Below are 21,482 nucleotides of genomic sequence, written 5' to 3'. Positions count from 1 at the left end.
TTATCCGTTCGCTTCCTATCCCTTCCTCCGCAGGGGTCGGGGTGCGGGGAGGAGAGAGACGGCTGCCAACGCGAGCGCGGAAGCTGCTCATCCGGACAAGGCGTTAGGCCGCTCTTCTGTTTATTTCTATATCTGTGCTCCCCTCTCCCTCCGCTTTGTGCTCGGGCCTTCCTCTCACGAGAATAAACGAAGCGCGGCGGGAGGAGGGCGAGACTTGGCGGAAAGAGGGAAGGAGCGTCTCTGCGGCGGCGGCGTCTGCATTCGGGCCATGGGCAAGAAGCACAAGAAGCACAGGGGGGAGAAGTACCCGTATGAAGGTGCCGCCCTCTCCTTCCTCCCGGGGCTGCTAAATAGGTTGATAATGAGGGGGCGGTGGGTTGTGTGGTGCTGTTGTGTGGTGTGTATATGTGTGTGAGAGAGCGCCTGGTGTGTTTGTGGTCCTCCACCGTCCACATCGAAGCCGTGGATCGGGGCGGGAGTCGTTCTGTGAGGGAACCGGATTCTGAGGGGGGTTTTTAGGGGGAAGGGGCCTCCTCCTCCTGTGGGTGGGTGTGGGATATCTATATCTATTTTATTGCATTTGTATCTCCCCTTCCCATGAGCTCAAGGTTCAAGCATATACACGGTTCTCTCGCCTTCCTCATTAAAGCCACACAACAACCCTGTGAGGTAGGTCAGGTAGAAGAATGGTATGAGCTGTGGAGACTCTCACAGGGCACCTGAGGGTCCCCCGCACCCTGTTCCTGCAAGCATTAATTAATTAAACAGTTAATTGAATTAATTTTGCCCCAACATACGCCCACTCCCACCATTTCGATCTGTGGGTCTGGTGCCACTGCCGGTGCCACATAATGTCCCACTTGTAGGAAATAAATACTTTCAAGTGTGGGTTGTGCCCTACCCATTGGAACTCCCTGCCTGTTGACGTCAAGCGGTGACTTGACTGTATCCCTTTCGGCGCACCTTTCTTTGTAAACGGCTTGGAGGGTTGGCTTGTTGTTTTTGCAATCAAGCGGTGCATAATTTTTATGAATGGGAAAAAGAAAAGGAAAAAACATTCGGCCTACCCGGATATGTAGAATGTTGACTGTGCATTTCGATCTGGTTTTGAGCTTATGACACAGTACATAATATAATATTTATGCAATATTAAAATTGAAGTGATTCTATAAATACAGTTATAAAACTTATCAGAATCTGTATTTATTATATAATTCTTAACAGTGACAGCATAAAAAGGGAGGAGCAACCAGCAGGATATCTAAAATACAAAGACAGTGAAAAGGTGCAATACCTTCTCTCAAAGATAGCTGTTAATCCTGGCCACCCATAGAAAATGGCAGACTGCCCTAGCTCATCTGTCAGTTGAACTGGGAACTGCACTTACAATTAACTATGGATATATATATATTTAAGCCAGCTCCAGAAACCTTTTGAAGTTGTCTTGTTTTAAACTAGCTATAGTTAATGGTCCATTTAACTTGAAGGATCACCTTGCCCCATATGTGCTTACTTGACTGCTTCAATCTGCAGAGCTTGCACTTCTACAAGTGCCATATAATAATTGTTCTCCATCTGATAGGAGTTTGTGTTTCAGCACAACAGCACCTGTGCTTTGAAATGTATTGCCTATTAACATTGAGCAGGCACCCTTGCTACACTCCTTGATGCCTACTAAAAATGTTGTTATAACAATTCTATCCACAACTGGACCTAACGGTCAGGAGTACCTTTACCTTTTTATATGTGAACTGGACCATTGTTTTGTGAAGTGATTTGAGCACTTGAAATACTTTGTATCAGGGATGAGGAACCTGCAGCCTTCCAAATTTTTCTAGATTAAATCTCCCATCATCTAGAGCTGATGGGCGCTTGGAGTCCGAATAACATTGGGGGGCCCAAAGGTTCTCATCTGTGTTCTGTATGAATGCTGAACAAAAGCTTCAAGACTTAGCACTACAGTATCTTCTTAAATGCTATGTTTTAACCTTTCTGTCTCTGACTAGTTCGTTCATTGTAGCATTGCAAAAACCAAGTACAAAGCTGCTCTGTGGCATTCAGATATTAATGGAGCTAAGGTCTACATGAAACTCAGTGGTTGCATGTAGATTGGCTGGCTATACAAAGAAAGATACATTTTTTTCTAGTAACTGACACCATAAAAAATAAGCCTTAGGTCAATATTTTGGGTTCTATATATATATCTTAGCTATATATTATTGGCTACATATTCATCAGTTTAATTGTTAAAAACTTTTGTAACCTGAAGTTGGCTAGCCTATTAGGGTATGTAGTGCAAGTTTATTTGTAATATTTAAACCAAGTCTATTTCCTGTGCTTTTCCTAGAATATGTAGAAAAGCCCTTAAAGCTGGTTTTAAAGGTGGGAGGAAATGAAGTCACGGAACTTTCCACTCAGAGCTCAGTACATGATTCAGCCCTATATGAAGACAAAAATGACCATGAAAAACACAAAGACAAGAAAAGGAAGAAGAGGAAAAAAGCAGAAAAGCAAGTTCCTGGAGAAGAAAAGGAAAAAAGAAAGAGAAAAGGAAAGGTAGCTTTCAGAGCAGTTGTTTTGGTTTTTTAACTTAAATCTTTTCCTTGTGATAGATTGTCTTTGGCAGGCTTCTCCAACCTGGGGTCCTTCAAATGTTTGGGCTGGAGCTGATGGGAGTTGTAGTCCAAAACTTATGGTGGGCACCAGGTTGGTGAAGGTTGGTCTTCAGGATAGTCCTCAATCCTTTGGAAAGACTTGGGATGCAGCATAAAGGGCTGAGTTGGGACTGTGGAATTAAAACAATGGGTAAAGGCACCTTGCACAAGCAGAATTGCATGTGCAGCTTTCCACTTGTGCAAATTTAGCCCATACCTCAAAGTTAAATCACCTCCTTTGCATGCAGAAGGCCCCTTGTTCAGTATTCAATTTTAAAAGGACCAGGTAATGGGAAAGACTGTATGCCTAAGACCCTGGAGTACTACTGCTGGTCAAGCTATATGGGCAACAGACTGATCTGGTATAAGGCAGCTTCCTATGGAACACATCCTTTAAATATTAATAAGCTTGTCCTGACTTAGTGTGTCTTCCAGTAGGTGGAGACAGCACATAAAGAACATATTTGTAATGTTCCTTGTGTACCTTTAGTATACTTACAATGAATTTCCTCACTGAGTAAACAAATTGTAATCAGATTTCCAGCCACTGGTATGGATACTTCTCTCAACAGTTTTGCTTATATTTTATGTCCACAGGATGATAAAAAGAAGCGAGATAGGGACCGGGGTGAAAGTGAAGGAGAAAGAGAACTGAAATGTCAGACTCCTCTAAGGCTAGACTTGCTACCTGAAAAACCATTGGCAAGCAGTTTGGCAAAACAGGAAGGTAAGAAAAAGCTGTTTTGTTGTTTCTTTTTGAGCTGTTAAGTAAGTTGATTTGTTCTGCCTTGCTTCTCAATTTATGATGTTGGCCACCTTAAGTGCTTTGTTGTTGAAGAGGAAAGCTGGAATATGAATCCTGAAAGTTTTTTTAAAAAATAAGATCAGTCTCAAAATAAGGCTGAAATAGCAGCAACACTGTAGCTATTAGTTCTCCCCGTTACTAACATGTAATTGGCCAAAATCTGAAAAACTGAAGTTTGCTTTCAAATTGTGGGCGGTTTCTTAATAGGCTGAAATGCTTCATGCGCCACTGTTTCTAAAATTAAAATAAATGTATGTTTGAAACTGTGATATGAAAAACTTGAAACAGTCAGGAATACCCCACAAACATGGTCCAAAGAGTTATGGCAAGTGCATCCCATGGCTGGATGGGACACTTCTGTGGTCTTATTCTCTTGATGACAGGGTGATAGTGAGGCACACACCTGTCTTTGGCCATTGAGCCTCCCTGCTGAGCAGGTATGGCCAGAGTTAAAAAGACTGGCTCACTTTCCATCTCAGTTAGCTAAGCTGAAGAAGGGAGAAAGGCAGAAGTTCCAAAGGGATTGAAGCAGCAGCTGTGAAACAACCCCCTTGCTACGGCATAGGCAGAATTAGAATTGGGGAGCGCACCACCACCTATGGAAAAGGTCTAATTTCTTTGTAGTGTGCATAGTCCTTCCTGTCAGAGCAATTGAGAGAGCTAACCAGCTTATAGAACCTCATGCACAGAAAAAGTGTTGTTAACAGGAGAAAGCAACTCTTGATGTGTTTATTACCTTGCACAGCAGTACTTCATTTGAAAATATAGCATTTTCTATTTAGCATTTCTTAGGTGTTGTGTGGGTGTGTGGGTGTGCGCGCGCGCACGCATGCACTCTAGTTAATATTTTTCTTTCATCTTTTTGTCCTAGAAGTGGAACAGACGCCACTTCAAGAAGCATTGAACCAACTTGTGAGGCAACTGCAAAGGTGAGTTCTTCTCAGACTCTGAGCATTTCTGATACTGCTAGTAGAAATTGCTAAAGACTAGAAAATGCTGTCTAATCAATGTGTTAATTTTTCTGAGCTGGATCTTTCTTTCTACATGCGTTTGTGTTGCTATTACTATCAGCAACTGTAAAATCTGCCAAGCTAATGCATGTTGAACCCAAGTTCCTGCATCATCTTCCTTTAATAATAGTTTTCACTTTTAATCGTTAAATCTTTATTGAAGTGGTTCTAGAAAGTTACTGATAAATGGGTTGTGTTTCAAAAATTGCTTACTCTGTAGTAGTTATGGAATATCTTGTAGCTTTTATGGGATTTTGATTAGTGGTCTAAGTTTATCTTTCTCCAGAGGGCATTAAAGGTAAAGGGTAAAGGGACCCCTGACCATTAGGTCCAGTCGTGACCGACTCTGGGGTTGCGGCGCTCATCTCACTTTATTGGCCGAGGGAACAGCTTCCGGGTCATGTGGCTAGCATGACTAAGCCGCTTCTGGCGAACCAGAGCAGCACATGGAAACGCTGTTTACCTTCCCACCGGAGCGGTTCCTATTTATCTACTTGCACTTTGACGTGCTTTTGAACTGCTAGGTTGGCAGGAGCTGGGACCGAGGAACAGGAGCTCACCCTGTCACAGGGATTCGAACCGCTGACCTTCTGATAGGCAAGTCCTAGGCTCTGTGGTTTAACCCACAGCGCCACCTGCGTTCAGAGGGCATTAGGTTCTCCTAATAGGAGAAATCTGTCTGACATATACTCTTGCTTAACCCATGTGAACTTTTCTAGCCTCATAGGGAATTGTTCATGTAACTTGACTACAGATTATATGAAGCATTGCTCCATTAGGGCAAAAACATACTTTCTTTTTTTAAAAGGAGTTTATCAGGGAAAGGGTGGAAGTAAGCAGTAGTTACTAGAGGAAAGTCAAATTAATTTTGACGATTCCAGGCCTATTCTTGCTTGTGGATTTGGCCAAAAGCTAGTGGCAATCTTCTCAGTCAGTGCAGTTGAGTTATATGTATGATTCGTGACCGGCTTGGACAACTCATCTTTCATAGCTTTTAGGTATGTTGCATACCTATGTGGACCAGAATGAGGATTTGATGGTTTCTTTCTTAGTTTTAAGTTACACTTGGTGAGGCTTGGACTATTGATGTTTGAAGGCTTTGCTCTATGTATTAACACTGCTTGGGGTTTGGGGAATGCTGCCAGTCTTAAACAGGACCCTTCAATTGAAGGTGAGAGTAAGATTTTGCAAGCATTCAACGGCCTTGTAAAATAGAATTGCTTTCCCTGCCATTGATATTATAATCCATTTTGGTGTTCTAAGGAGAGACAGAATGTGGCACCTGTGGTTTGGTTTAGAAATGTCAAACATGCTTTAAAAATAAAATCCCATCAAAAGTAAAAAAATAAAATAAAATAAAAAGGGAGGGTGAGACTGCTTCCAGGCAGCACCTCTACAACTTTAAAGAATTGCAAGATTGTATTATTAGGGCAAAAGCTCTCTTGTTTCAGTTCAGTTCTGTGGTTTCTTTCAAGTTGGAGTCTTCTCTCCTATTTAATACTAAGCTCTGTCTGTTCTTTGTTATAGAAATGAAACATAAAGGGCTCTTCTTTTCATTTCTTAACAGAAAGGATCCAAATGCTTTCTTTTCATTTCCTGTGACTGACTTTATTGCTCCTGGCTACTCCATGATCATTAAACGCCCAATGGATTTTAGTACCATGAAAGAGAAGATCAAGAACAATGGTTACCAGTCCATAGAAGAACTAAAGGTGCTTTTAATTTATATTTTAACTGCAGAGGGGGGATTAGACGTTGACACTTGCTGGTACTAGCAATTGCATTGTGCAGGTTTTTTCAATATTTTATTCATTTTGGGGCTGCACTTTCATAGTTTATGAACACACAGAATAAAAAATTGGCGCATCTGGCTTTCAGAGTTGTTCATTTGCTTTCTTTAGAGAAAGTCTTTGTGAATGTTTTCAAGAGACATTTTTCATGTTCCAGGGTGTTGGAAATTGTGTGTGTGTGTGTGTCAAGGAGAAAAGACTGAACAGCAGAAGTACTTGATCTTTTAAAACAAGGATGTGAAATGAACCTGGTCATTAGTGCATCAGAGTAGTAAATACTTATAGCCATAATTAAGTGACTCTTCACCATTGTACTAATAAGGTTGAGGTTTTTCTGTGTTTAAGAGAACTACTTAAATCACAGAAGCATGTAAATATGTTTGTGTTGTTGTTTTCTTGAGAAATGTAGGAAAGAAGCTTTAGCACACAGGACAGTAATAAGAATCCCTTGCGTTCTTCCAGAATGTAATACAATTGCATTACTGAAACAAATATTGTGTATATTGACTCTCATTCCCCCCCCCCCCCAAAAAAAAAAAGTTTAGGAAATTTTTAAAAATGCAACTTGCCTCTTTCCTGCCTTATATAGCACTATATTTTAAAATGCCTGCCCCAACCTTTTATCCTTTTATTTGCACATTTTAAAGAAAAACACGTGTGATTCCCTTATTGCTGTTGTCATCCTGACAAAAAGAGCCCTCTGATCTCTTGGGAGTACTGTCTGCATTGAGCATTGCCTTTATCAGCACATTAATATGAAAAGTGTAAAGTCAGATGTCTGTCATAAGCATCTTTGGTCTCAGATCAAATCTGTCATCTTTAACACACATCAACTGCTGGCCTAGTGTTTTGCAAACTAATATCTAAGTAAAAGGATACCAAATCCCAACCAGAGACTCAGCCTGTCACACTTAAGAGCTTCGAGGCGGCAGAGAATGCAGGCCTGGTGCCTCTTCTGCCAGCTAGTGCAATGATTTCTTAGCCTGCCCTTTTCTTCTATCTGCAGTAGTACTGTAGTTAGAGGTGGGTCAGGAGAGAGACTATTAGAACAGTGGAGTAAGCTAGAACCATGAAGTAGCAATGCTTCCTATCTGCATGTGTGCACACAGCAGTGCTGTCTACGCATGTGTGTGCACACAAGCGTTGTTGCTAGGTTGGAACTTGGAAATCTTACTAATAAACTATATAGACTAACTTGCACCTGTATTATAATGCATTATTCCTTTATCCTCCATATTATGAGGATACTTTTTTTTAGCCAGGCAGAACAAACAGCACCTGCCATCTTGTCAACAGTACAAATTTCCATACGTAAAGGGGCAGATATATTTTCTAGGAAACATTCCTGTAAGTTCCTACTTATGTGTCTTACTTCTTCTGTTGATACAGGAGAACTTCAAACTGATGTGTACTAACGCCATGGTCTATAACAAACCAGAGACCATTTATTACAAAGCTGCTAAAAAACTCTTGCATTCAGGAATGAAAATACTCAGCCAGGTAACTGAATTAAGGAAATAATTCAAGAGGTATTGGAGTTTTGTTGGCTTGTGTACGGTTTCATCATATTTCCATTTGTGTTTAATAGAGAAGGAGCCATTCTTTTCTAGCTAAAGGCTAAGTCATTGGGTTAATTCAATAAGTAGTTCTTTCTTCTTTATCTCTCCAAGAATAGTTATAACTTAAAATTAGATTGTTTGCAAGTTATTTGTAATGGAACCCTACCTACTTGCTTGATCTTTCTTCCAAGGATCACTACGGCTGCAATCCTAAACACATGTATTAGGGACTAAGTCTATTGAACTCAGTGGGACTTACTTCCCTACACCCCATTTTTTCTCTCCACCTCTTACCTACCCAGTGGGCAGATGGGGGACGCACAGAGCACACTCAACAGGAATCTGAACTGATAGCTTGTGGTAGGCTTTTCTCCCCATCTCCTTCCATTGCTAGCACACAGTGCTGCTATTCTAGAAAAAGAGATGCCAGAACTCACCATGAACACCTCCTTCATTCTTTTAGAATGGCAATGGTGCCCACCTGAGAGGTGCTGGAACTGAGTTCCTGTGAGTTCTCCCTGGGGGAAAAAGCACTGCTAGTACAACTGCTTTTACAATATTTTATTAGCGCAGAATGTGGACCTTCAGTTTGGGGGAAAAGACTGCAGGCTCTGCAAGGGTTCTGTGACAGCTTTGCAGCCTTCTTCCACCCTCTGAAGACCCCTTGTAACTGAAAGAAAAGCACTTAATAATTAGGCAGTTTTAAAATGGGGGACTCACAAACAGTATGAAGTTTTAAACCTGCATGGTTTGTTTCCTTAGGAAAGAATCCAGAGCTTGAAACAAAGCATTGACTTCATGGCAGACCTTCAGAAGAGCAGGAAGCATAAAGATAAAACAGGTCTCCAGTCAGGTGAAGATGATGATGGCTTTGGGAAAGATGCAGACTCCATGGACATAGACCTCAGAGCCTTTAAAACACCTAGCAAAGAATTCAAGAAGTAATTACTCTGCAAAGGGCTTACATATTTCTTTCATTTCAGCAAAATTAGGAGCAAGCAGCCCCAGGCTGCATTGAAAGCAACTATCTCCAGTAGCTCTGAATAGGGATTAAACAAATACAGTGGTACCTCGCAAGACGAATGCCTCGCAAGACAAAAAACTTGCTAGACGAAAGGTTTTTCCGTTTGCGAGTTGCCTCGCAAGACGAATTTCCCTATGGGCTTGCTTCGCAAGACGAAAACGTCTCGCGACTTTGTTTCCTTTGTCTAAATAATAATTCGCAAGACAAAAAATTCGCTAGACGACAAAACTTGCGGAACGAATTAATTTCGTCTTGCGGGGCACCACTGTACATGGAAGAAGACTGGTCTGTCAGCAGAACTTAGCCATGATGGCTACATGGAACACCTCTGTACAGAGGCATCTATAGGGATCTACCATTTTTGGGTAGCCTTAGCCAAAGATCATAGTCATCAGTCCTATTCCACCACCACCCACATTTTTTTCTGAGGGAAAGGTCATGGAGAAGGTGCACAGAATCTTCTGGCATTGGCACTCACCCACTTGCCTTTCCAGCTTCAGAGCAGGGAAAAGGCCAGTTGGTACTAGTTGCTAGATTGACCGTGCTTGGGTGCCTTTGCCACACAACTGCCAATCAATCCTCAGCCAATCCTGGAGCTGGAGAGGCAGCAAGTGTTTGCTAGAACTGCCAGTGGGCAACATTTATAGTAGAAATTACAATAGTAAACACAATAGCGAGATACAATTTAATATAATGAAAACTATCCTATTACAGAATTGACTTCTCTCTTCTTCTTTTTTGGTACTAAAACTTCAGGTTCAAATTATGTTGTCCTGTTGTATAAGACAAATTTCAGAAACATTGGGTTGTATCCAGCTAAGTTTTACTCAAAACAAAGCCATTGAAATTAATGGACCTATATTAGTCATATCCTGTAAGTTCAGTGGGAGTATTCAGAGAACAAACAACATTGGATACAGTCCCTTCTGCTTGAAATCACACTTTCAAACTCAAGGATGATGGCATGCACAACGAAGGAAGCAAATTACTGGCAAATGAATTCCACCTTCACTGCCAAATGTGCCACTTTATTTTAAACTGATGAAGAGCTTCTTGGAATTTACCAGTTATTGACTGCACATATTCTAAAACAAAGTTTTAGACTTGGTGGTATTAAACCCTTTTTTTGCTATCTTATATACTATGAAGGGGTACAGTAATGTATATAGTTATGGGGTTTTTTGTCTCTTTAATGTATGTTTGTTTTCTAGGAAAGAGAAAGAGCTACTTGAAGAAAAAATAAGGAATAGTAATTTAGAGAGGGAACAAGAACTGATTGAACATATCATCAGAGAATCAGGAGGAAAGTTAACAAAAAGACCTGCTAATGCTCAGGTAAACGGAGAAAAGGATATGGATGATGCTCATTATCTAGAACACCATAACATAAGTTAAATACGTTTCAGACCCTTTCATTTGATGTTTCAATGATTGATGTGATTACAAATCTAAAGTCTCATAATATCCATTCATTGAAGCAATAAACAAAACAGCCTGCTAAATTATGTATGACTCTGTCATCCTAGCTTTGTAGGCTGTGCACAAAAGACACATTTTAATGGCTTGATCTTTATTTCAGTGTGAGTTTGAAAGAAGAAAACCTGATGGCACAACCACCCTGGGACTTCTTAATCCAGCAGAAAATAACACAGGGGGTAATGCTTGCACTGAGTAATTTTAACAACCTTTCCCCTTGGTGGTGTGTATTACTGATGGACTTCTACACTTAGTAGAGGTGCAGAGGAAGTCTCTTGAGGCTGTCCCACATTCCTCCCGTGCTAGCTTTCCTTAGAATTCCCACTGAGCATCTGGCTGCTTCTGGTCCCTGTTTAAATGGTCCCTGTTTGAACAGTTAGCCCAGAGACAGTCAGAATGGGATGTCCTTCATGAGAATGCTATTTGATTTAGGGAATAACGACCTAACATCTTGGAATATTCCATGGCATTTTTAAACAAATGCCTTCCAGAAGCATGATTCCTTATCTAGCAAAGATGGGGGACCTGTGCCTGCCCAGATGTTGCTTGACTTCCCATCCAGTATGCCCAGAGCTCAGGGATGAATGGAGTTGTAGTCCTGAGCCATCTGGAGAGTCTCAGGTTACCCATCCTTGCAATATAGCTTAATAATTTCTATGCATAAGGTCCCAAATTCAGTTCCCTGCCTTTTAGGGTCGTTATTACAACTACCTTTTTCTTCCTTAGTGCATTTTTATGACTTATAGTTGAATCCAGGACAAAGGTGTTTTTAAGGGACTATGTTTCAGTGTTTATGCTCACAAAGGCTTTAGAAAAACCTAGTAAATACTCAGAAGAGAGATGTTGTGTGCATGTGGCTAACTTAAGTCCTATAACTTTCTTTTTGTTCATCTCTTGAGTGGTAGAACTCGGACATGGCTCTGCAAAGTTGGGTGTCACAGCTGGAAGACTGCAGTCAGGTGTAAATACGTTACAAGGGTTCAAAGAAGACAAAAGAAATAAAGTTACTCCTGGTAAGTGTGACTTATAATTTATGCTTAGTGGTGCCCTTGAATGCAACAAGGCTGGCAGAAATTACTGTACTTTTCTCTCTATAACACACAGATTTTTTCTCCTAAAAGGTAAGGGGAAATGTCTGTGCGTGTTATTGAGCGAATGTGTGGTCCCTGGAGCTGACCCTCCTGAGCGCAGAGGCAAAAATCAGGCAAAAATCCAATCGCCCGCGTCAGGGAGAAGGGAGCTCCGTGAGAGAGGAAGCTGTTGCTTTCCTGCATTCTGCCTCAAGGGTCTTACTGCCCACCCTCTTCTGTTTCGGTTGCTGTTTGCTCAAACGGAACAAAGAGCAGGCAAATCCCCTCCCCTCCAGGCAAGCAGAGGGGAAAGGAAAGGATCTCCGTGCTCCGGTGCTGCTGCATCTAGGGAAGCATTTTAGGGACTCGCAAGTAGCCGGAAAACATGCAGGTGTGGGAGAGAGAGAGAGAGAGGGCTGGCTTGGGTGTGTGTGGGGGGGAACTTTTGCCTTCCTTTCCTCCCTCCCGTTAAATCCCTCTCCTGCATTCTTAGCCAGCTGCTTCTCTGCACACCCCTCTCGTGCTCATTCTCCCTTCTGTGTTTTTCCTTCCCTCCCCACTTAAAACGTGGTTACAAAGCACGGATCCACATGGATCCTCAGGATGTTTGCATTGGGTCACCCCAAATTCACCATCAGATCACATTACATGTCCATGGCTACAGCCTGCACCAAAAAAATCACGCACCCACTGTTGCCTGGGGCCACAATGGTGCAAAAACGTGGTTACAAAGCACAGATCCACAGGGATTCTCAGGATTTTTGCATTGGGCTACCCCAAACTCACCATCAGATCACATGTCTGTGGCCACAGCATGAGGCACAAAAATGATACATCCACTGTTTCATTCAGAATTCCCCCCCCCCCCCGTTTTCCTCCTCTAAAAACGATGTGCGTGTTATGGTCAGGTGCATGTTATAGAGCGAAAAATACGGTACTCGGGTCAGCTATGAACCACTGACTGAGTGCCCTGTAGCCCTTGCTACGTTTAACTATGTCTAGGCATGTACTTATATGTTATCTGGAGGGGTGGAGCAGACAGATAACCTCTTTGAGTAGCCACAGGTGGAAACAGCCAGCACTCTCCTCAACAGGCTGCAGCTGCCTCTGCCCAGGCACACCCTTCTTCTTTCCTAGAGGAAAAGAGCACTGGGAATTAAAGTTGAAATAAAGTATGAAAGTTAGAGGTTTGCTTAACTGTGCACTATTGTAAACAGCCTTTTGAGAATTTTTCTAAAAGGTGGCCCAATTACTACAGGTGCCACATAATACCCGTTCCACATTTGTAAGAACTCTTACATTTAGTGTGACAGCACCTGCCCTTTGGAACTCCCTGCCTCTTGTAATCAAGCAGGCGCCTGTACTGTGCTCTTTTTTTGCTCCTGCTTAAAATGTTATTGTTCAGACAAGCCTACCTAGATGCTTCGAAAGTTGAGGTAAATTTAATCTGTTTTAGCATTTTAGCTTTTGGATGTTTTTAAGTATGGTTGTGATTTTCTTAATTTTATTTTATCTTTTTGCAAACTGCCTCGAGGTTTCTTTTAAAATCAGGCAGTGTATAAATTTTATGAAAGGAATAAATAATATTACATCCCAACATGTTTGCAAGTATAGTCACATATAGTACAACCTAGTCCTAAAATAGAAGGCCCTCGTTTAAACTACAGATTGTTTCAATTCTATGGGATAACTAAGAACAGGTTTATGCTTTTAACAATTATTAGTTTTTGTTGTTGTAATTTGGTCTGTAGAGGATACCAGGCTGCCTAAGAGATTCGAAGCAGAATTTATGGCATTGGCAGCCTGAGCAATTTTAGCAGTCTCGTTCCTGTACTGCAGGGGTGGCCAACTCCCAAGGACTGGCAGTGATCTACCCCCTTTTGGGGGGTTCAGGTCAAAGTTATTCAGCTTTTTGTTAGGGAGGAGGAAAGCCCCATTTTTTAGGGGTTCATGTCAAAGTTGTTGAGCTATTTAAACAGCGTAATTGTGCAACATGATTTGTGTAAGAGACAACCAATGTGAACTTAGCTTCTGGTGGTTTTTCCTCTCATAAATATTGAAAGCTATATATCAGATCTCTTTATATCACCTAGTGCCTTCTGCAGTGGTTTGTGGTTGATGTACTAAAAACCCCATATAAAAAGGAGATTTTGCATATGTGGGAAATAAGTAGAGGAGAATCTATTGTATGACTTGGGCTATAAAAAACAAAAGAGATTAGAGCTAAATATTTTGCTCATTTGCTACTTGGCAAGAGTTGTTGGTCCAGTCAGCAGAAAACTGAATTGTTGCTAGCTTGCCGAAACAGAAGTTTTGTTGAACGATCACATCATATGCTTTGGCAGCTGCTAGAAAAGCTCAAAAGCTTTTAACAGTATATGCACTAGACTGTTTGATCCCTGAAAATATATGGGATTTGTATCCATCATCAGAACAATTAAAAGCTTTACACATTATTAGTTTAGTCCTTAAAACTCAGCTAATCTGATCAGCTAACATAGATCAAAGCTGAATCTGGGTGATACCCAGTTGCGGTATCCCACTTGTCCAAATGCAGCTCTCTCCTCCCCTTTGCAACTCCCTGCAAATCAGGGATTTGCAGGATGTTGGGGGACCTTCTGGAGCAAGATGGGGAGCTGCATGGGGTGGAGAGGAAGGGGAAGTCCCCTCACATCTGCTGATGCGATGTTGGATCTCGCTCTGTATCCACAGTCTTTTCTCTTTGCTGATGTATTCATTCTTGAGGCAAAACACAAACTGAATCACAGAAATTCACATCACTTGATTCATTCAAGAGTTGAAACATATGACTTGAGGCTTTTAAGATATCTACACTGTGTGGCATAATAATATTTTCACACTCTTATTTCAATATTGGGGCACTGCATATAGCCACATATGTACCTGTTAAACCAATTTGGATTTGCAAAAGCAGTTTTCTATGGGCATGCATGCTGGTTGAATCTGGGTTGACAAGCAATTAATAGAAATGCCAGTTTTAATAAACCAGTGGTTATGGAATGTAGCTCTGGTGTGGTATGAATTCAGCAACCTAGTCGTGCAAGGTAAAAGTGGATAGGTTCAGACACAAGACTTGCACAACCTAGGTGGAGGGGATTGGTCAGAATTGTGGCAATACTAGGCACAATCTTTACCCATGTCACGATACTGTTGGACTACAGATCCCATCATCTCTGAACATGTTGACTGGGGCTGGTAGGAGTTGTAGTATCTGGAGGACATCTAATTGGCTACCCCTGAATTATGCATTCTGTTCTCTTAGTTTGTTGTGTTTGTTAGGGCTTTGCTTCTCCCTAACAAACCAGGTTTAATAAGCAAACAGCAAACTCTGGCTTAAGGCTGGCTAGTGAGAATAAAATATTGTCTCAGATTCAGTTGCCATGTGAAACTATCCCCTTCCTGGTTTGATTAGGAACTTGCGTAAAGGTGGGAATGAAGCAGCAATTCTGCCAGCCCATCTCTTGCACAGTATAATTTATTAAGTCAAAATCATTGTGAACATGGCCTTTGAGTGAATAAAACCACCTCTGAAAAAGCATTTCATTCATTCCGAAAGAAATATTTAATGACAGTTGCTTCCGTGTTTCCCCAACATTTACAATTTTCTGTTAGAAGAAATGGTGACTGGCAGTGGGGAGAGGAGGCACCCCCCACCCCAAGTATAACATCTCTGGTTGCCTGGCACTAGGACAGGTGTAACTGAAGCAACAGTAATTTCTTGGCACTCGTGGAACTGGGTTCTCGGAGCCCAAAGAGGCTTTCTTTACTCTGGCCAGACCAGGTGCAATAGATTTAAAGTGCTGTTAGCTTTAAATCGAGAAGCTGTACCTCTTCTTCCAACAAACAGTAAACACCTGTGAAGAGCAAATCTGTTGTTAAAAGGGACATTCAGTCTAACCCATGTGAGAATATTAATTCTGGCTTTTATTTTTCATTAGTGATGTACTTGAACTACGGGCCCTTTAGCTCTTATGCTCCAGCTTATGACTCCACATTTGCAAATATCAGCAAGGATGATTCTGATTTAATCTATTCCACCTATGGGGAAGATTCTAATCAAGGGAATTTTAAGTAAGTAGGCTTATTTTTGTCTTTATCGTGATGACTTTGAAATAAAAACCTCTTTTAGAAATGTTCACATATTGGCAGGTGGGGGGGGGGTGCTTCTTTTCCTGCTACTGGCATTGGCACTAGCAAGAGAATGGAACTTGACTGCAGCTTTTGTATTCTTTATTTTTGACTAGTTAATGCAGGGGTTTTCCTGGAATAACACTAACTCAACAGGGAAGCTAGTGAGTTCTTAGTATTTCGATTTTTACATCCCATCCATTACAACCTTTGTCCTAATACAAATAAAAATCTAAATTGTGGTATGATTCTGAGAGATGCTTTTTCTACACACATAAGTTTCCCTTGAGGGTCTCAGTTGGATGGATCTCTTCTTGTGTCTCAGCTTTCCTGACTGGTTCATAGATTCATAGAGTTGGAAGGGACCCTGAGGATCATCTAGTCCAACCCCATGCAATGCAGGAATATGCAGCTGTCCCATACAGGGATCAAACCTGCAAGCATGGCATCATCACTTTCATTCTCTACCAACTGAGTTCTCCAGGTTGCCGCCATCAGCCTAAAATTTTGTGAGAGATGGAGGAATGAGCACTGGGGTTGGGCACCTGCTGGAGTGGTATTTGGCATGTTATGTGTAACCACGTCATAGGAACCAACTCCTAAGGGCCAAAGGGGCTTTGCTCCCCCCCTCAATGAAATATTTGAGGCGGCCCCAAAGTTTATGGGCATTGCCATTCAACTGGTGTGTCTGCACAACATCATGTGATCAATTATGTGGGGCGGGGCTTACCTGGCCCTCCCCCAATATTTTATTCAAGTTGGCACCCCTGAACCCCATATTTGTAGAATGCTTGCTTAGTGTTACTTTATCCTGGTTGCACCTTGGCTTTTCCAAGACAAATTCAAGTTGGCATACATTAGGGTATAATGTGCTCCTCTCCCCCACCACCGCACATACAAATCCCTTTGCTATCAGCTTCCCTCCTGCACCCACCAAATGAAGCGCAGGTTACACAGACTGATTAGAATACCACCTTTTGCATTGAACATACATAGCTCCAGTTTTTACTATTTCTAGGAAATGTCAGTGATAACTAGCACTGCAAATTTACACAAGTTACGAGCCTGTGGATAATAATGCATGTCTGCATCCCAGTACAGATGTGAATTTAAAAACATATCCAAGAAAGGGAAAATCTATAAACTTAAGAGAAATCACCAGTTAACATCCCTAGTGCTTCTGATATTATAAAACTTTTTTTTAAAGAGAGAACAAAACAAAACCTCAAAGGTAAGTTGTGATTTTATTTTTATTTGTAAGATTGTTTATTGTAAACTAATTGGCATGCAATTTTGTTGCTTTTATCTTCAGCATCAGTGAGTTCCTGGCAAAATCTCAAGACTACCCATATGTAATGGCGGACAGTTTGTTGGATGTTTTGACCCAAGGAAGGCATTCTCTCTCACTCAGAGAACTTGAAAAGGTGAGACTGCTTGTGTGTGAGCATCTGTATCAGATGCTCTCTCATTATCCTTAACTGTTCACCCTACAAGCTGAGGCTGATGGGAGTTGCCCTCCCAATATTGTTTAACTACACTTTGGCTACTCCCAAAGTGTAAATGGTGGAATGGAAATCATGGCATTAAGGAGTCCATAGACATGGGGACAATTACCCTGGACTGTAAAAGAATCTACATGACAGATATTACTTCTGAGACCAGGTACTGGTTGTCCTTGAGAAAGCATGTTGGAGGAAAGGCATACCTTTAGAAATATTTCAAACTATGTTTTTATGTAAGAGTATTTAACTCACCTGGACCCCACTTTGAAGTTTTCATTGAGAAATTTATTCCCTGTAATGGGGTTAATTAGCAGAAAACTAGCTTGATAAGATGTGTGTGTGTTATAACTAAGCCTGCAATTATGTGCACAGGCTGCTTAAAACCCATCAGCTTTAGGTCAGATTCTTATGTCCCTTCAGTGTCATGGGACCCACAGCAGTATTACTCCTTCCTGTATCACTGTGGTAATATGAAAAGCCCGGGATTACATAGGAGAAGCCCTCACTGTCCACCTCAAGCAAATATAACCAACATCTGGAAGGCACTCACCCTGGAGTGTTTTAAATCAGAGGTAACCAGTTGAAGGGGTTGAGCAGCTTGAAAGCTTTATCCTTCTTTTCCAGTCGCAGCCAGCAGAAGAAGCTGAATGTCTGTGTGAAAAGTCTGCTACAAGCAAGGATGTGGAGGTGATACTCTTCTGAATTTGATTGAGGCAGTGAAAGGTTCTCATGCAAGCCAGTTAGAATAATTTGTTTCAAGTGCCAAATTTTATGTTGTTGTTGTTGTTTAGTCGTTTAGTCGTGTCCGACTCTTCGTGACCCCCATGGACCAGAGCACGCCAGGCACTCCTGTCTTCCACCGCCTGCCGCAGTTTGGTCAGGCTCATGTTTGTAGCTTCGAGAACACTATCCAACCATCTCATCCTCTGTCGTCCCCTTCTCCTTGTGCCCTCCATCTTTCCCAACATCAGGGTCTTTTCCAGGGAGTCTTCTCTTCTCATGAGGTGGCCAAAGTATTGGAGCCTCAACTTCACGATCTGTCCTTCCAGTGAGCACTCAGGTCTGATTTCCTTAAGAATGGATGCGTTTGATCCTCTTGCAGTCCATGGGACTCTCAAGAGTCTCCTCCAGCACCATAATTCAAAAGCATCAATTCTTCGGCGATCAGCCTTCTTTATGGTCCAGCTCTCACTTCCATATTTATGTACTTCTACATAAAACCGGAACAGCTGACTTGCTCTTTACTGTGCAGCATTGGAGATAAACTTCCAGCTCTGTGTTGCAACCTTTCATTCATAGCATTAAAATCAAGTTATGTAAAGTTCACCTTATTGTTGTGCCACGGTCAGATTTTAATTGCAGTCATCTGTACAGTGGTACCTCGCAAGACGAATGCCTCGCAAGACAAAAAACTCGCTAGACGAAAGGTTTTTCCGTTTGCGAGTTGCCTCGCAAGACGAATTTCCCTATGGGCTTGCTTCGCAAGACGAAAACGTCTCGCGACTTTGTTTCCTTTGTCTAAATAATAATTCGCCAGACGAAAAATTCGCTAGACGACAAAACTTGCGGAACGAATTAATTTCGTCTTGCGGGGCACCACTGTATTCTCCAGCCACAGCTTGTACTATATAAAGAAACCTGTTTTAAATCCTTCTTACTTTGAAAGCTAAGCCCTCACAACTTCATGCTGTTGTGCAAGATAGTTGCTGCTGCCTGTTCAACATAACTGTTGTAAACAGGAGACATTTGATGAAGGAGGTGTTCAGGTATAAATGTATTACTAAGGTATCCTCATCTGACTCATTGGCAAATGGATGAGATTCTGCAGAATGGTATAATTGCCTCGCTTTTGTTGTAAATGTTGAAGCTGGAACATAGTCCCAGATATGATAGTTGACCAGCTGATATTGGAGTAGTTCTAAGTCTGCGCTTGAGGTAATAGAAAACCAATTATAGTGGCTTAAACCATCCCACTTAGTATATAGCAGGGATGGGGAATATGTGGTCCTCCAGCTGTTGGGCCACAACAGCCCCAGCCAGCATGCCCAATGGACAGCTGGAGGGCCACACATTCCCCATTCTTAATGCCTATTTTTGATCTGAAGAAAAGGTTGAGAGTCACCACAAATGCACTGCTTGGTTCAAATATTTTGTATAAATTTGGGTTTTGCTTGATTTTTAAGAACCTGCATTTGTTTGCCATCTACAGATTCTGGAAACAGCTCAACCAAGTAGGTTTGACTCCTCTCTCAGTAAGGAGAGGCTGACAGCACTGAGAGCAGTAACCAATTTTGGAATGCCTGTGGAGGAGTTTGACTCAGAAGGTGAGTGGCATGAGCTGGGCACTTGTTGCTTTGCAAGGCCTCTTGGCACATTCCAGCCCAGCTGATGTCTGCCCCAAACTTCACTTTCAATTGAACAGAAGCGGAGGTCTTCCAGAAAAAACTTGACGAAACCACAAAATTGCTTCGGGAGCTTCAAGACGCTCAGAATGAACGACTAAGTACGAAGCCACCTCCGAACATGATCTGCCTTTTGGGCCCATCTTACAAAGAGATGCACTTGGGTGAGTGTGGTGCTGCTGGCACGTGAAACCTTTAAATTTTAGACACGTCCTGGTTCTTTAGTCTAACCTCTGCCCTGCTACTAACTTCTTTAAAATGGATGCTGGTTGTCTTGGTAACCACATTTATCAAATGGAGCAGCATTGCCACGACAATATAGGGACATCACCTTCCTGGATGTCATAGAAGAGTGGAAGATGTGTGGTTGCTGGCGGGGATTGAAATGCTAGTTACTGCAAGCTGAAGGGGATTCCTTTGTGCCTGGCTGGCTGCTGCAGGCAGAGGGGCCAAGCCTGGAAAGCTAGATGAAAGTAATCTTCCCTTGCCCCCACTATCTGAAGTCATGATGGACAGGGCAGGGCCAGCAAAGACTCTGCAGCTAGTGCACAGAGCAGGTTAGATACGGTAGCCACAACATAAAATACATCTTGCACTGCGTTTTTAGAAATGCAGCAATGGGAAACAAGGTAGTGCATTTCACTTCCTTATTGTTCCTATTGTTATACCGTCTGGAGGGCTGCATGGCTTACTGTGCATGAGGTGATTTTGCTTGCTTTGCTCCTCTGTGCTAGAGCACTGGCCCCCTAACCACAATTCCTGGGGGCTTAGTGATATGTCAAAACCAGGGATTGTGGTTTGTATGGAGTGAAGCAAATTAGGACCTTCTCAGTAGAACGCTCTCCCATCTGATGCCAACCCTCTTCAGGGAACCTTTTAATGGTTGATGTTTTATTGTGTTTTTAATATTTTGTTGGGAGCCACCCAGAGTGGCTGGGGCAACCCAGTCATATGGGTGGCATATAAAAAATTATGATGATGACCTTTGACTAGGATATAGTACTAAGCCAGTGACCATGGTTTGTTCCCATGCCTCAGTAGAGAAAATGGCCCAGATAGGTGAGTGATTCATCATAAATCATTAACTCTGCCCCACTTTACATGTCATGGAAAACCAATGTGTGCCAACTAGTTTTATATGACAAAACCCTGCATTTTTAGGCAGTTGGGGGGGCAATTAACAGACTTTAGATAAACCTTATAAAGTCATATCAATGTTTTACTGTTAACTTTTCCAGCGGAGAGAGTGACAAGTAATCTAAAAGAGCTTGCACAACAAGTGGCTCCAGGAGATATTGTGAGCACATATGGCATCCGTAAAGCGATGGGGATTTCAGTTCCTTTACCAGATGCCATGGACAGCTTTGTTGACTTAACAGATGGTGAGTAACCACAGTGCATTTCAGCAGGTCCCCCATAGATCAGTTGTCCTGGATGTGGTTCATGAGTTGCTCACCACATGGAGTAACTACAGTAACCATATTCTGTAAACTAGCACTTAAGAGGTACTTAACCCACAGAAGAAATAAACAGTGAGAAAGTCTGACTTCTGTGTTGACCCTATCATGTTGGACTAGTTAGAGCTGGAAGATGTGCCTAAATCTGACTTTGGCACATTTTTGGCTTGACATTTCCCCTCCCTGCAGTGAGAGCTGCTTGTTAATTCTGAAGCAGATTCACACCATTGTCTGTCTAAACAGAGAGAAGCTAATATACCTCCACCTGTTTCCTTAGCCAAAACAAGCAAAGTAATAGGCTGTTAATGCTTTTTCCTCCCCAGAAGCAGAGGAACCTCCAAAGGCTCCTGTTCTCATTGGAAATGAATGTGAACCAGTTGGTGGTACATGATGCTTCATATGTTAAAAACATAAATGTTTTTAAGTCTTTCCTTTTTTAAAGATTTGTCCCAGTGCATGCAGGGGCACTTTGTATACTTGTGTTATATTTGAATTCTTAATAAAAACTTTAAAACCAAACCAGTTCTATTTTCCTGACAGATCTAAGAGATGCTTCTTGAATGCAGTGCAGAATGAAGCAAGTT

The 21,482-nt window shown here is 41.9% G+C and overlaps 1 protein-coding gene across 5 annotated transcripts; it reads left to right on the top strand.

Moving 5' to 3' along the window:
• Window positions 1–183: 183 nt before the first annotated feature.
• On the top strand, window positions 184–21,417 carry BRD7 (bromodomain containing 7). 5 transcript variants are annotated; one of them, XM_028740193.2, is made up of 17 exons: window positions 184–317; window positions 2,348–2,556; window positions 3,252–3,381; window positions 4,331–4,388; window positions 6,037–6,181; window positions 7,649–7,759; window positions 8,581–8,759; window positions 10,054–10,177; window positions 10,422–10,497; window positions 11,224–11,331; window positions 15,348–15,480; window positions 16,850–16,961; window positions 17,664–17,726; window positions 19,249–19,363; window positions 19,462–19,605; window positions 20,680–20,823; window positions 21,225–21,417. In XM_028740193.2, exons 1-17 carry the CDS (start codon window positions 269–271, stop codon window positions 21,287–21,289), a joined length of 1,965 nt encoding a protein of 654 aa, XP_028596026.2. In that variant the 5' UTR covers window positions 184–268; the 3' UTR covers window positions 21,290–21,417. The 5 variants fall into 5 exon arrangements, with proteins under 5 accessions (XP_028596026.2, XP_028596028.2, XP_028596025.2 ...); XM_028740195.2 differs by having other exon boundaries at window positions 21,222–21,417; XM_028740192.2 differs by having other exon boundaries at window positions 11,218–11,331.
• Window positions 21,418–21,482: the final 65 nt, after the last annotated feature.

The sequence above is a fragment of the Podarcis muralis genome, chromosome 7 (assembly GCF_964188315.1).
Source record: "Podarcis muralis chromosome 7, rPodMur119.hap1.1, whole genome shotgun sequence".
Classification (NCBI taxonomy): domain Eukaryota; kingdom Metazoa; phylum Chordata; class Lepidosauria; order Squamata; family Lacertidae; genus Podarcis; species Podarcis muralis.
The sequence above is the reverse complement of the archived record's forward strand: the minus strand, read 5'-3'. Positions and strand labels throughout refer to the sequence as shown.